The sequence below is a fragment of the Squalius cephalus genome (assembly GCF_949319135.1).
Source record: "Squalius cephalus genome assembly, chromosome: 1".
NCBI lineage: Eukaryota > Metazoa > Chordata > Actinopteri > Cypriniformes > Leuciscidae > Squalius > Squalius cephalus.
In genome coordinates, this window is record NC_137122.1 from 58,544,689 (window position 1) to 58,560,826 (window position 16,138).

The window sequence follows — 16,138 nt, forward strand, 5'->3', positions numbered from 1 at the left end:
AAATAGTTTCGTGCAAATAATGCCAAAGGCCTATCTGTTTCCATTAAAAATATAAATCAATTAAAAATACAATTCGGCCAGTGGAAAAGATTGAGAAAAACTTTCTCTGAAATGTATTTTACACTATTTGATTTATGTATTCAAAAACAAGGCAAGGATAGGCAACTACTTGATTTTTATTAATGTAATGTGTCTTGTACCATTAAACGTTATCACGTAGATGAATAAACATGCAAAAGATATGCAGATGAGGATCTCCATAGTAAAACTAGGCGTTGTAAGCTCCATATATGGCTATTTCGAGGTGGAGACGCATGTGCGCACAATCTTCTGCTGACTGGGATTTATAAAGTGAATTCTGCACAGGTTCTGGCGTACGAACGGTTTTATAAGTCTGAATATTTTTGAGTACGCCATTTTTAGCTATCGGGCGCACGTACACTTTTAGTAAGGATCCTACGCACAGTTTTATAAATGAGACCCCAGGTCCGTACGGATCATTGATCAACTGCGATCCGTTCCACCCCTAAAATTAACAGTTTCCTTTCACCTCAATTAAGTTTTGTATAAACCAGAATAAACATGATTGTTGATTTTAATTCACATTTATTTTAATTGCTGGATCTTCCTGCTGAACAGACAACCAGCATGATGTTATATGTTGAAGTTGGTCTGGACTCCAGCATGCCTTTTAATCAGTTCTCCTTTTTTTCAGTTTGGCAGACTGTAATCTCACAGATCAGGACTGTGAAATTGTTTCTTCAGCTCTTCAATCATCAAACTCCCCCCTGAGAGAGCTGGACCTGAGTAACAATGACCTGCATGATTCAGGAGTGAAGCTGCTCTGTGCTGGACTGAGGAGTCCAAACTGTCAACTCAACATACTGAGGTACTTGAGGGTCTGTGAAAAATAACCACACAAGGACATATCGTGGCAAACTTATTCTGAAATTAATCTTATTCTGAAATTAATCTTATTCAAGGATTATTTCTCACCGCATCCCAAAATTAAAGTAAATGAATCTGATCATTCTGATGAAACGTGATGCGTTTTTGAGTTGATGTGGGTGTTGACTCTGTTTGCATGAATTGCCTCAGATCATTACCATATGAATAGCGTGCGCTATCTGTAGGCATGTTCACATTTGCAGGAAGCTGACACGAGAGACAGTTACATCTCTCTCTCTTATACAGATTATAGAAACAGAATATTTGTTTTCATTTTGAATAGGATAATTTAAAAGTAGACACTTACATGTATCTATAGATATATTGCTCATGTCTAGTGGTCGACCGATATGGGATTTTTAATGGCCGAGGCCGATGCCGATATTGAGAAAGCAATCTGGCCGATTGGCCGATATGAGGCCGATACAATACATGTGAATACAGGAAATGAGAGACATAAAGAATATTGGTGAAACTAAATGAACATTTATTGTACATACTATTTATGCAAAATTCTTTTTGCAATAAAAAATATTTACTAAGAAATTAAAATGTAATCAAAAAGGTAAGGTAACACTTCAATAAATAAAGTTTTAGTGCAACTTCTTGTCTGCTTTAATATTTACAGTCATTTTTTCAGTCACATAAATAATTACTGCTGCTTACTGCAGGTTACAAATAACATTTATCATTAATGAACCAATCTAAACAATATTCATAAATTAATGACAAAATAGTATGTGAGATTACATACATTTTATGTACAACATAGTTAAATATAAATCTCACATAGTTTATTTACACTATTTACTTTAAAATAGTTTAAATAGTTCAACCTTTTTTTAAGGTTGTTTTACTTCAAGTATATTTAAATAATAATGATTTATGCGTTTAGTTTTGCTTGTTTGTTTCTTTAAAACGTTGCAAGCCGTCACATGTATTTGCATGACATACATGAACATATGAAAATGTATACTACACACGATATTACGCCAATCATGGATAAATAAATACAGTAGATAGTGAATAACATTTTCAAGGATTTATTTTCAAATGTAATATTATCGCATAGTGTTCTCCTCTCATCCACCTCACGCGACCAACTGATATGTAATGCACGCGACCCAGCTTTTCCGTGCACGCGAGTCCGTTGGAAAACAGCGTCTAGTTTAAATGTAACCCGAGAACAACGCGCGTATCTGAGGAACAGCCAGTCACAGGATTTTTGACTGTTTGTGAGGTAAAATGTTTTCAGTTTTGTTTGAATTTGTTTATATCACATCTGTGACCCCCACTGGAGCTACCGCTGGGCTGCGGATCTGACATATCACGGTACTGTCTGAATAGACTCCGCTGCACGCCGGAGTGTTTTTGTGTGTAACACAATGTAGCGTCAGGTTAGAAAGCGAATGCGAATGGTCATTTAGTGTGTCTGTCAGATGTCTGCTTCACTTCTGAGTGGCTTGTTTTACGGTGCTGGGCGGAGCAGAGCGAGTGTATTCAGTTCATTCACGCTTGCTCTGTTCGCGTCAGTGGAAAAAAGCGCTAATGCACACACTCACAAAATGTTTTGAAATATATCGGCCAAACGGAAAGATTTATCGGCCGATGCCGATATCTAAAAAATTCCAAATATCGGCCGATATATCGGCCTCTGCGATATATCGGTCGACCACTACTCATGTCTATGTAACAAATTTTCGCTGGGTTTTGTTTCTTTTTTGTGACGCGCTGCAGAAAAAAGTTCACAGAGATGGCAGAAAACATCCTGTTTGTTTTGCTTTGATTGCAAGTGGACACAAATGAAAGTAAACTTTTTACAGTTTTGAATGATGTATTGCTGTATAACCGTATTACCATAAATTACATAAATTAGAATTTTAAGTCGTTTGCTGCTATGTGAAAAAATCCCCCAAAAGGCGCCGGTATGTCTGTCGACCCCAGACGGTTAATTCTTTTAGATTTCATGTAGGGCTGGACAATAATTCAATATCAATATATATCGTGATATAATGTTTTTTCAATAACGGTGATATGATTTTTAAACACATTTCCAATATTCCAATATACATTACAGGCATAGGCTATGTTTACATGCAACCAGATAATCCATTAGTAATTGGATTGATGGCTCGATCGGACTGAAAAGCCTTCATTTAAACACCTTAATCAATTTGATTGAGCTCGATCCAAATTAAATTTTGATCGAATTGAGAGCGGTGGTTTATTCCTTTTCTAATCCAATCGAGAGGACATGTTAAACATTTGATCGGATTGAAAACCGAAACTGAAAGGATTGTGCATGTGCAATGACGTTGAAATAGCGTTATGACGTGCGAACGAGCTGTTATTCCGGTTGAATAAAGTGTCATATAAATGAGTGTCCCGTCATTCTATAATCCTCCTTTCACTCAGCATCTGTGAAGTGGAGCAGGACAACGTCCCACCAGTCCTTGTTTCAGATTCTCATCCACAGACGAGATATGGCAGGGAGGGGCATTTTTACTGCGTGATAAATATAAGCCGCATGGCACAACAGTTCATATGTTCATTGTCTCCAAATTATGACCAGAAATGGACAAATATTAAGTCGGCTGTTTAAAACAAATAAAGAATCAATGTAGGAGAATAGTTATTATGTGCAAACAGTGGGAAACTCTATTTGTGAGTTTTTTGCGCATGTCAAAAAATCAATTCCGATTTGAAGCTTGTGACATAAAAGCTTGTGACCCGATCACTTGTTTAGCATTCATGTAAACACTACATTCAGATTCATCAACACTCAAAATGTCCCTCAGCAACATGTGTTTTTGTTGTTTTTCTGCAGCAACTTTGAGCACTTTTCATATTCTTTATCCTGGCTGAAGCACTTTTGTCTCAATCTATAAGAATAATATTATCAGTCTATGTTAGCCTATAGTTTAAAGTTAAAGATATTAATATTAATAAGTTGAGAGTCTTATGTTTATTTGACGGTGATTTCACATTTCTTGTTTGTATGAAGGCTAAATACAAATAAAATATTAACAATAATTTTTTGTACCATTTTTATTTCTAAAATATTATATAGTTTTATAGGAGGAGGTTTCAGAGACTTGGCAAATTAATTTATCAGAAGTTTGTAGGTACAGACATTCATTGTGGGCATTCTTGGCAGTTTTTTCTGAGGCTTTTATATTGTTCATATCGATATCGGAATTATATCGTATCAACCGAAATTAAGAAATATATTGTGATATACATTTTGGCCATATCGTCCAGCCCTAATTTCATGGGTAAAAATAGAGTTTTTTTATTTTGAAATTATAACTTACAATTAGATCCTTAAGATAATTTGTAGATGATAATTTGCACATTTTACAACACTGTGATTTCATTAAAATCAATCAGAGGCCACCAGTAGATGAAGCACACTAACATGGTCACTTACTGTTGTTGTAGATTATCTAAGTGTTTGGTGACAGAGGAAGGTTGTGCTGCTCTAGCATCAGCTCTGAGTTCAAACCCTTCACACCTGAGAGAGCTGGATCTGAGCTACAATCAACCAGGAGAATCAGGACTGAAGCTGCTCTCTGATACTCTCAACCATCTGGACAAACTCAAGTATGTTAAGTAATATAACAATAATCCTGTCTAGTGTGATTGGTTTTGTTTTTTTAAAGGGTTAGTTTACCAAAAAATGAAAATTCTGTCATTATTTTCTCACCCTCATATTGTTCCAAACCTGTAAGACTTTCATTCATTTTCAGAACAGAAATGCAGAAATGTTTAATAAAATCTGAGATATTCCTGTCCCTCCATTGACAGTGCCACTTCAACGCTTCAAAAAGTTCATAAAGAGATTGTGAAACTGATCTGTTTGAATTTAATTTAATCCAAATTTTCTGAAGAGACATGATCACTTTATATGATGAACAGATTTAATTGACTCTTTTATTCACATATAAAATTCATCAACGCACACAACAGTTATGTTAAATGGAAGCTCAGACATGCTTGCTTGATGTGTGAGAATGTGTGAGAGTTATTCTTGTGTTACAGAGCACGTTTGAGCTTCCGTAAAAACCAATGAGGTTCATTCTCGTGTTACGCACACGGTTAACCCGGTAAGAAAAGGCCAAATTCTGACAATTTCATACCATTTTCCATTAAAACAGTAATATACCGTAGAAAACAAAAATAGCCTACAGGAATATACTGTGAATTAACAGTGTTCAAAATCAACACTCAGAGGCTGTTTTCCCAATCACACCCTATACCCTCATTCACTATTCCCTACATTAGTTCACTAATATAGTCCACTTGACAGAGTGAATGAAAAGAAGTGAGTGAATTCAGACACTGATGAACACCTGATAAGCAGAATCACTGAAGGACAGAGAAACAAGAACAGAAAAAATGCAAACATGTACAGATAAACACAAGAACTACAACTGACTTCCAGCCACAGAGTGTGAAACCAGTTTACAAACCAGTTTACGATTATTTCTTTCAGACATGTACTAAAGTTCTTGTTGAGAATTAACAGATATTTAGTTGTTGATGTTTTATTGAATATAATAAAGTTTGTAGTCACCATGATGTAGATCAGTATTTGCTGGACATCTGATTCAATGTTCTCTTCCTGTGTATAAGCTTTGAATTTATGAGTGTTTAATATTTATTAAACAAATATCTGTGAATTTACAACATGAAATCCAGCAATGTTTTTGTAAACATTTATTATGAAGGATATTGAAATAATAGAGTGCATTAAAACATTAAAACAACTCCTCCTTGACTTAGACACAGACATCAACATCAATAATCAGCACATGAATCTCAACAATGGTGACAATCAAAAGTTTCATTTCACAATGCATGCTGGGTTCCAGTATTGTATAAAACTCCCAGCATGCACTGCAGTATGAATAAATAAATAAATATATATATATATATATATATATATATTGCCACCATTGTTGAGACGTGCTGATTTTTGATATCTCTGTGTTTCTGCAAGACAGTGTAGCTCTGTTTCTGTGGTTGTGCATGAGGTGTTAAAAAAATGTGTCATTGTAACTTATTGCCGTAGTTTCTGCAGGACGTTTGAGCTTCCGCAAGAACCAGTGAGGTTCACTCTTGTGTGTTAGGCAGCACATTTGAGCTTTATGTGAAATAAGCAATATATCTGAGGTTATAGAATTAAAATATTGTTTTAATGAAGTTGCGCACCTTGTACATAAATACACTGTTGACATCTTAGTTTAGAACGAAGATGGAGAATAAATTGAAGTGAGTGTGGAGAAACTGAGAGAGCAAATAGCATAGTTCCTTTTTTGTGCTTTGCTTGGGGTAATAAGAAGTTTGAAATACCTTCTCAGTAGTAAACTGTTAGTGAACATCCCAACACTGCAGACGCTACTGAGAGCGACATTTAGATGAATATGTTAAAATGTATTGCACACTTTTCTCTTAATAACAAACACAACAAAAACACAGTGATGAGAAATCATTAGTAAAGAAAGCATCTGATCACAGCGACGTGGATATGATTGCACCAGCTCTGCAATTCTGCACTCCAGTCAAGTCATGTCTCGATTGTTTATACAGAACTTTATACAATAGATTGGTTTAAAACCACAAATATCTTATCTATAATTTTATCTATAGGCCATCTGTAATTTATTCAAGAAAATCACCACAAACAAAGACAGATAATACAGATAAATATCATGCCGGAGTGGGATTTGAGCGAAGGTAGTTTTACTGGTGTGAGTGAGTGGTACATGAGTGGATCGTTCGCTTGGGCCGTGAGTGATTGAGCGAGCACACTGGCATAGAGTGGAATATTGAGCGGAGCTTCACACCGCTTCACTCACATGCTGTGGTTTTTGTAGGAAATTTTAAAAGAATCACTGTTTTACGGCTGATCACTAGCTCACCGCCAACAGGCCAGTGAGGAGTACATTACAATAATCCACCCTGCTGGTGATGAAAGCATGCACAAGTTTCTCTAAGTCTTGTCTGGAAACAAAGCATCTAACTCTTGCAATATTTTTTTCAGATGATAGTATGCTGATTTAGTTATTGCTTTGACATGAGTACTGAAACTAAGGTCTGACTCTAGTGTCACACCAAGATTCCTGACTTGATTTTTAGTTGTTTGACCCCTAGAGTGAAGGTATGCGTTCACCTTGAGAACTTCATCTTTGTTTCCAAACGCAATGACTTATGTTTTGTCTTTGTTTAACTGAAGAATTTTTTTTGACACATCCAGCTGTTGACTTCATCAATGCATTGCCACAGGGAGTCAATGGGGCTGTAATCGTTAGGCGATAGGGCTAAGTAGAGCTGTGTGTCGTCTGCATAGCTGTGGTAAGCAATTTGGTTCTTTATCATTATTTGGCTCAGTGGGAGCATATACAGGTTGAACAGGAGTGGCGCAATCATACTATTAAAACAGTAATCTACTGTAGAAAACAATGCATTCTTTTTTATATTTGTCATTTTCGAGAAAAATACTCTACAGGAATATACTGTGAATTAACAGCGCTCAAAGTCGACACTCAGAGGCTGTGTTCAAAATCACACCTTATACCCTCATTCACTATCCCCTACATTAGTTCACTAATATAGTGAATTCAGACACTGATGAACACCTGACAAGCAGAATCACTGAAGGACAGAGAGACAAGAACAGAAGAACTACAACTGACTTCCAGCCACACTGAGTGTGAAACCAGTTTACAAACCAGTTTAACATTATTTATTTCATACATGTACAAAAGGTTTTGTTGAGAATTAACAGATATTTCATTTTATTGAATATAATAAAGTTTGTAGTCACCATGATGTAGATCAGTATTTGCTTTAGTTGGTCTCTTGACCCTTGACTTTATAGCATTAGTTTCTCTCTGGCTGCTGTAACTGTGAGTTTATAAAACACATTTGTTATGGCAAGACAAAGTCAAGAGGAAATTGATCAGGTGTTTTTGGCTGTTGTGATGATGCCATAATCATTCTGGACATGTCTGATTTTCTGATCTCATCCAGTGTATAAGCTTTGAATTTATGGCTATTTAATATTTGTCATATATCTGTTAATCTACCTCATGAAATCCAGCAATGTTTCTGTAATCAGTTATTCTGAAGAATATTGAAATCATATACTACATTAAAACATTTTGAACTACTGCAAGACTCAGACACACACAGACATCAACATTCATGTCGCAATGCATGCTGGGTTCCAGGATAGAATAAAACTCCCAGCATGCACTGCTGCATAAGTAAATAAATAAATTATTTCCACCATTGTTGAGAGACGTGCTGATTTTTGATATCTCTGTGTTCCTACAAGTCAGTGTAACTCTGTTTCTTTGGTTGTGCATGATGTGCTAAAAAACAATTATCATTGTAACTCATTTCTGTAGTTTCACAGTGGTGGTAATGTAACACTTGATGCAGGATTAAACTGAATGAGATTAGTGAATGAACAGGCTATATGATTATTTTGTCATCATAATCAATATAACAAACTGCATTCACAAACCATGTGTGACTTGCAAAAACAAAGTTCAAGCAGCAAGCGAAAAACTGATGTTAAAAAGTCAAGGGTCAGCATCCCAACTAAAGCAAGCACTGATCTCTATAATGGTAACTTCAAACCAAACATTTTCAATTAAACATCTCAATAACAACTTCTATAGATGTATGACAGAAATAAAGTCATACTGGATAATAAGTGTAATAATGTGTAATAGTTAGAGATGCACCGATTACAATTTTCTAGGCTGATTCCGATTTCCGATTTTTCATTGAGTTTGACCTGCCGATACCGATTTTAGCCGATTCCAATTTAATTTTTTTCTAACCACTTTACAGCACACACAAATATTTATTATCAATCTTTTCTTTAACCCTTTCACGCGTAAGTTTAAAATATTCTAACTGACAACCCCACCCCGTCCACAGTGATTTTTTTCAAGGCGAACATTTTTTCCCTTTAATGTTTCCATGGCGACACGTCACGCGATACACCGCAGCCACAATAATACTGTATGACAGATGTGTCGCTTTTATTTCGCTTTTCCTTTTTTATTCAAAATATTCACAAACTTGCTTACCATGTCATCAACTAGCCTATCTGATATTCCGATTCTCAAACACGTGTAAGTGAGTGTGTTTGGTTGTTTAAAAACCTTTATAAATAATCTTGATCTATAACATGAGATGGGCGCTGCAATGTTGTCCTGTCAGTCGGATTTACAGCACGTGAATTCATCAGTTTCTCCCGAAATAAATGCAAGAAAGTGGCCGGTGAACTGAGAAGAATAGAGTAAACTTTATAGTTACTTCCACTATGTTTGTCTGATATGAATAACACATGTCGGCAAATTATATTTGAATAGATTGTTATTGCATCAGTGTGTATTTTACAAACTCCAAATGTATTGTTTTACTCGTGGTTATGTGTATTTAAATATCTGAAACCTAAAATAAACATGAGGTTGAAAACACTGCTTAGTTGTGACAGCGCTGAACGCGTCCGACTCTGGCTCAGCTCCAGCCAACGCGCGAAAGCACAGTTTGAATCGGGCAGTGATGCGACGTCACTGAACATTCTACATGTGGCACCGTAAGTTACTCTGAGGGGCACAGAAATAAAAATCCCATATATGAGACCGTACAGCTCAAAAAGTTAATCATGCCGAGTGCATTTGACCGGCATAAAATCGGCATATGTCATACTGACCGGCCGGTCGCCGGTCATGGCTGATCACGTGAAAATCGGCCAATTCCGGTCACCAGCCGATCAATCGGTGCATCTCTAGTAATAGTTTGAAGTCAGTTGTAGTTCTTGTGTTTCTCTATTTTCTGTTAGTGTGTTCCTCTTTCCTTCAGTGATTCTGCTTGTTAACAGCAGGTGTTCATCACTAATGCTAAACAATCACTTACACATTCACTTAATTATCTCACTGCAACACTAGTGCGTCAATGTTACTTTTTACTCTTTGTAGTGTGGATTTTCCTGTGGGGTTGAAGTGTAAGATAAAAAGACACCCACAACAGTGTAAAAGTAATAACATGTAAGTTATAAAACAGTTATATACTGGCAACACTTTTACCAGTAGTTTACTGTAAGATGTAGTTTTTTGGGTCACCATTGTGCTGAAGAGTAGAGCCTGCCCACATAGCAACATTGTGTCGGCCCAGATCCGGCCCACATCTGGCACTTGTGGAATGCGGATCTGGCCCACATGCAGCATGGAATTACGGCACTTGTGTGGCCCACTCCTGTTTGCCAGATCTGGGCCACAAGCAGGCCATAGCAATGCCACATGTCAGCCAAGAGTAAAGAAATAAACCAGACCTGGACCTTATCTGAGCCACAAAGTCTGTGTATATTAAATATGGAGTCATCTCAGCCTTAATAAGCCTGTTAACAAGCAGAATCACTGAAGGAAAGAAGAGAACAGAAAAAGAGACGAGCAGAAACACAAGAACTACAACTGACTTCAGACACAGCCTTAGATGAAATCAACTGAAGAGAAAAGAAGACATTAAATCTGTGAAGATCTCAGCAGAGGAGGATTAAACAACTCCACAAACAGCATTACCAGCTTCACTTATTACTAACCAGACTGACTTTGTATTTTTTATTTTTTTCTTGAGATTTAACAGAGGTTTAACTCTAATGTGTTTAATTTAAAGTTACCATAAGAGTGATTAGTGTTTCCATTAGTTGGGCTCTTAACTCTTAGTATAACTTATGTCTTTTTTGGATGTTGTGACAGTGTGTTTGTCAAACACATTTGCAGCAGCAAAGAAAGCTACAGAGAAATGAGATCAGGTGATAATGGTTACCTGTTGATGATTTTATATTCATCATGAAATAACCTTTTTCACTGATGTTTTTGGAATCTAACAATTGTGTTGATCCATTAATATTGTCACAACACAAACCCCGTGTTACTGCAGAATGAGATCCAGCAATATAATAACAAGAAGTTAGAAGACTTTATCAAACATGAGCACAAAAAGTCAGTCTAATATGACACACACAGACATCAACAATCAGCGCATGACTCTCAACAATGGTGACAATCAAAAGTACTTTTATGCAATGCATGCTGGGTACCAGCATACTGCAAAATTCCCAGCATGCATTGCAACATGAATAAATTATGCAGCTGAATTGTCCTATAATTTTGTTTGATTCTAAATATTTGCTTTTATTTTTTGCTGATGTTTTTGTTGTGAATTAGTAGCTTTTCAGTGATGTTCTGAATTAATGTTCATCTAAATATTTTTGATTGTCACCATTGTTGAGATTCATACGCTGATTGTTGATATCTGTGTGTGTCAACATAAGCTAATCTTTTGATCTCATGATTGTTAAAAGCTTTAAACTGACTGTTATAATATTGCTGAACTCATTCTGCAGTAACACAGGGTTTGTGATGTGAAAGTATTAATGGATCAACACAATTGTTAGATTCCAAAGACATCAGTGAATCAGGTTATTTCATGATGATTATAAATCCATCAACAGGTAACCATCATCACCTGATCTCATTTCACTTTAGCTTTCTTTGCTGCTGCAAATGTGTTTAACAAACACACTGTCACAGCGGCCAAAAAAGACATTATAAAAAGATATATTACGAGTTAAAGGCCCAACTAATGGAAACACTAATCACTCTTATGGTGACTTTAAATTAAACACATTAGAGTTAAACCTCTGTTAAATCTCAATAAAAACTAAAATCTAAAAAGTCAGTCTGGTTAGTAATAAGTGAAGCTGGTAATGCTGTTTGTGGAGTTGTTTAATCCTCCTCTGCTGAGATCTTCACAGATTTAATGTCTTCTTTTCTCTTCAGTTGATTTCATCTCAGGCTGTGTCTGAAGTCAGTTGTAGTTCTTGTGTTTCTGCTCGTCTCTTTTTCTGTTCTCTTCTTTCCTTCAGTGATTCTGCTTGTTAACAGGCTTATTAAGGCTGAAATGACTCCATATTTAATATACACAGATTTTTTGACTCAGATAAGGTCCAGTTCTGGTTTATTTCTTTGCTCTTGGCTGACATGTGGCATTGCTATGGCCTGCTTGTGGCCCAGATCTGGCAAACAGGAGTGGGCCACACAAGTGCCGTAATTCCATGCTGCATGTGGGCCAGATCCGTATTCCACAAGTGCCAGATGTGGGCCGGATCCGGGCCGAAACAATGTTGCTATCTGGGTGTGCTTTATTCCAGGGGAAGATCTAGAAACATTGATGATACGCTGTGCGTTTCTTTATTTGCAATTGTATGTTGCGGTGACTGTGAAGTTGCTGGTCCAGTAGAAATATTTTTATGTACAATATTTTTTAGTGGTCTCAAATGAAATAAGTTCACAGTAATACTTTGCTCACATTATTTGAGCATTATAAATTTTAGTTAATAGACTTAACAGTGTTGCCAGTATTTTACTGTAAAAAAAAAAAAAAAGGCTGGTAAGATCTAACAGTGTATGGTGTATTGTAAAAAACTAAAGTTGCAATACTTGCGCGCGTCTGCAGCTTCAGTACTGATGTACTGTAGTTGTAAAACGGTCGAAATTTGCGCAACAGGCCCGTTACTTCGGTCTAGTTTGGCTTCGGTTTTGTGTCGGGATTCGGACATTCATGCTCCGCGTGTTTGTATTCTGTTGTGAGCGCACAGGATGTGCTTTTGCTCATTCTCGTGCGCTCTGTCTTGTCGTGTGTTTTCGAGTACGCTCGGACCGTACGCTCTTCTGTCTGTGTGTGTTGTTGTGTTCTGTGTAGCACACGGTTCATGTTTTCATCGGCCGCGTGCTTTCATGTCGTGTTTTGTCTTGTGCTGTGTAAAAGCTTGTGTTTTATACTGGCTGTGTGCTTTCATGTTTTGTGTGAACATGTGGCTTATGAGTGTTCTCATAGACGGGTTTCTATGCAACATCATCACAGAGATGCGCGTGCAACTAGTGGAATGAAAACAATCAAATGAAACACAAACAAACAGATCCAACTCTAAAATGTCAGTTTATTATTGAGTCAAGAATTTACAAACATTGGAAATCTGTTAATTGCCGAGTTCTGCATAGCATTACATGCCAAGAATTGCATGCACCTCCATGTACTGTATACAAATGATATGATGGGCCATTGGGCCCAATCTGGCACCCAGCGCAATTGAATTTGTACACCGACGCATGTATCATTCCTCTTTTGCCCCCGACGCACAGTGGTAAATTAGGGAATGAACTTTTGGTTCAGCAAAAAGAGGCGTTGTGTTCCGGCGCAAACGTTCCCTGGTGCTATTTTGCAGTTCCAGAAAACAATTCCGCCACAGACCAGGAGAAACCTAGTCTAAAATCTGTGGCGCGTTATTCAGATGCTATTTTAAAGGGATAGTTCACCCAAAAATGAAAATTCTGTCAGTAATTACTCACCCTCATGTTGTTCCAACCGCGTAAGACCTTCGTTCATCTTCGGAACACAAATTAAGATATTTTTGATTAAATCTGAGAGCTGGATCACTCCTCCATAGGCTGCTAGGTGACCGAAACTTGCTGGCCCAGAAAAGTTATTAAAGAGATCGTTAATATAGTCCAAGTGACTACAGTGGCTTAATCTTAGGTATATTAAGCGACGATAATATATTTTGTGCGCAAAAACAAACAAAAATAACGACTTTATTCCACTATTCATTTCCTTCTCTCTGGGCCTCCTGGTGTTTTTGCGCTGCGCGTCTGTGTTGCACGTCAACACGCATCACACACATGACCAGCTTCGGCCAATTGTGAGCCTACGTGGTGACGTGTAACACAGACGCGCTACGCAAAAACACTACGTGAACCAACTAGAGGCCCAGAGAGAAGGAAATGAATAGTGGAATAAAGTCTTTTGTTTTTGCGCACAAAAAGTATTCTCGTCGCTTGATATACTTAAGATTACTGTAGTCACTGTAGTCACTTGGACTAAGCTAAAACATACCAAAATTTAATTTCAAAGTGAACTATCCCTTTAAAGGGAATGTGAGATGACGCTCTGATTGGTTTATTTCACGTTACGCCCAAATCCGATATGATTTTAAAACCGTTTCATCTCAAATCAATATCTCTTATCCCATAATTATTTATGTGGCGAAATGCTGTGTAATAAGTATGACTGTATACCGTATCTCTTAAAGGACAAGTTCGGTATTTTACACTTAAAGCCCTGTTTACAGATCGTATCTGATGAAATAGAACGGGTAAGATTAAAATTTGGACACATGCTGCTGTTCCGAGAATTTTAGGTTTATTTCGCTTTCCCCCCCCACCCCCACAATGGATGTCTATGTGCACTCGAACATTCATTCCTAAAACACATTAAACTTTCATTTACAAAGACGTGAAACTCACCGAGTGGTCAGGGGTGTTCACTGGTATGTTCACTCAAAAATCGCTGAAAATGATGCATTCCAACAGGTTTTATCGTAGTTTTTGTCCAACTCCATTGACTTGTATTGAAAGAGCTGTGTGAGGTACGGTATTACTCCGCCACTTCTTCTTCTGCTTCTTCTGTGTATTCAATGAAATGCCAGTGGTTTGCTTGCAATTGGCAAATGTGCATTATCGCCACCAACTGGGCTGGAGTGTCTATTATTCAAGCTCTCAACGGAAGAATTTACGGGTGTGAGACGTTTGGAAAAATAGATCCACAGTTTTACAACGAATGGTAAAACACCTGTTGGAATGCATCATTTTCAGCGATTTTTGAGTGAACATACCAGTGAACACCCCTGACCACTCGGTGAGTTTCACGTCTTTGTAAACGAAAGTTTAATGTGTTTTAGGAATGAATGTTCGAGTGCACATAGACATCCATTGTGGGGGTGGGGGGGAAAGCGAAATAAACCTAAAATTCTCGGGACAGCAGCATGTGTCCAAATTTTAATCTTACCCGTTCTATTTAATCAGAAACGATCTGTAAACAGGGCTTTAAGTGTAAAATACCGAACTTGTCCTTTAAATGTCCGTCTAGTTTGAACTGCTTTCTCCGCAGAAGCTTTGTGTTTAAAGAGCTAATTAAATATTTCGACTCAATCAATATTTCGTGTTTAATTATTTACTTATGTGGCAAATAGCCATATAATCAGCAAGATAATGTACATCCAGTCTGTTATTATTATCACAGAAAAAGCCCTTCAGAGTGATGCTGATCCTGATCTCCCTGTTGGGGTTTATTCTGCATAACAACCAGCTGGATGAACATTATCCCTTACTTAATAAATGCTGTAGAAGTATTGTTCATTTCAGAAGTGTTAAATAATTCATGTTCAACTAAGTTCACATTAACTAATGTACACTGTAAAAAAAAAGAAAGAAAAGGTCATTGACTGTCACAAAACAAGCTACTAAAGTCACAGAAAGCTTTGTTGATTGTCACCACTGTTGAGATTCATATGTTGATTCTTGATGTGTGCACCTAAAAAAACAGCTCAAAATATTTTCTGTGTAATGACTTGAGAAATCAGAATACCAGATTGTCATAATACTGATGCCACAATATCTAAAGTCTACTGTAAATCAAATGAAAATAACAGCTAATATACTCAGAGATTTGACTTTAAGTGATATCTGTGAATCAGGATGACTATATCATCAGCTATACAGATGACCAACATCATCTGATGAAATGTTCTCCTGCATGTTTTTAACAAATGTGTATCAGAAACAGTTAAATATACGGTGGCCGAGAGAGCTTAACGTGCTGCAAATGAAGAAAACACATGCAAATAGAAACAAAAACACATGCAAATAGGAAAAAACACATGCAAATAGGAAATTTGGCAATAAAAATAAAAATCCATGGTTTTGGTCTTGTTTGAGCAAGTGTGTAAAAGAAGTTCAAGCATTTTAAATTTGTGTTAATTGTATGCATTTTGTGTTAAAGCAACAAGAAATGTGTTAGTAGTATAGCTTACACAGCTCACATGAGGATGTATTGCTAACTGTGTTAAGAGTTTCGGAAAATTGTTAAAAGTATTGAAAAATCTGTCATAGCAATCGTAAAAAATTGTAAAAGAGCAGTTTGTCACATCCAGAAAAATGAATGGATCTCTATGGAGGCCTCTGCTGGAAGTATATGACAATTACACTTTCTGGCTAAAACTATATTATCTGCAAAACAAATTCTAACCAGATGGCAGAATTATGCATCT

At 36.9% G+C, this 16,138-nt stretch overlaps 1 protein-coding gene across 1 annotated transcript in view; it reads left to right on the forward strand.

The window, feature by feature from the left end:
* Window positions 1–16,138, forward strand: part of LOC307166749 (uncharacterized protein) — a 206,856-nt gene that overhangs the window by 143,541 nt on the left and 47,177 nt on the right. The window contains exons 9-10 of the mRNA XM_079885370.1: window positions 716–889; window positions 4,390–4,551. Coding sequence (XP_079741496.1) covers window positions 716–889; window positions 4,390–4,551 — 336 coding nt within the window. The remainder of the gene's footprint in view (window positions 1–715; window positions 890–4,389; window positions 4,552–16,138) is intronic.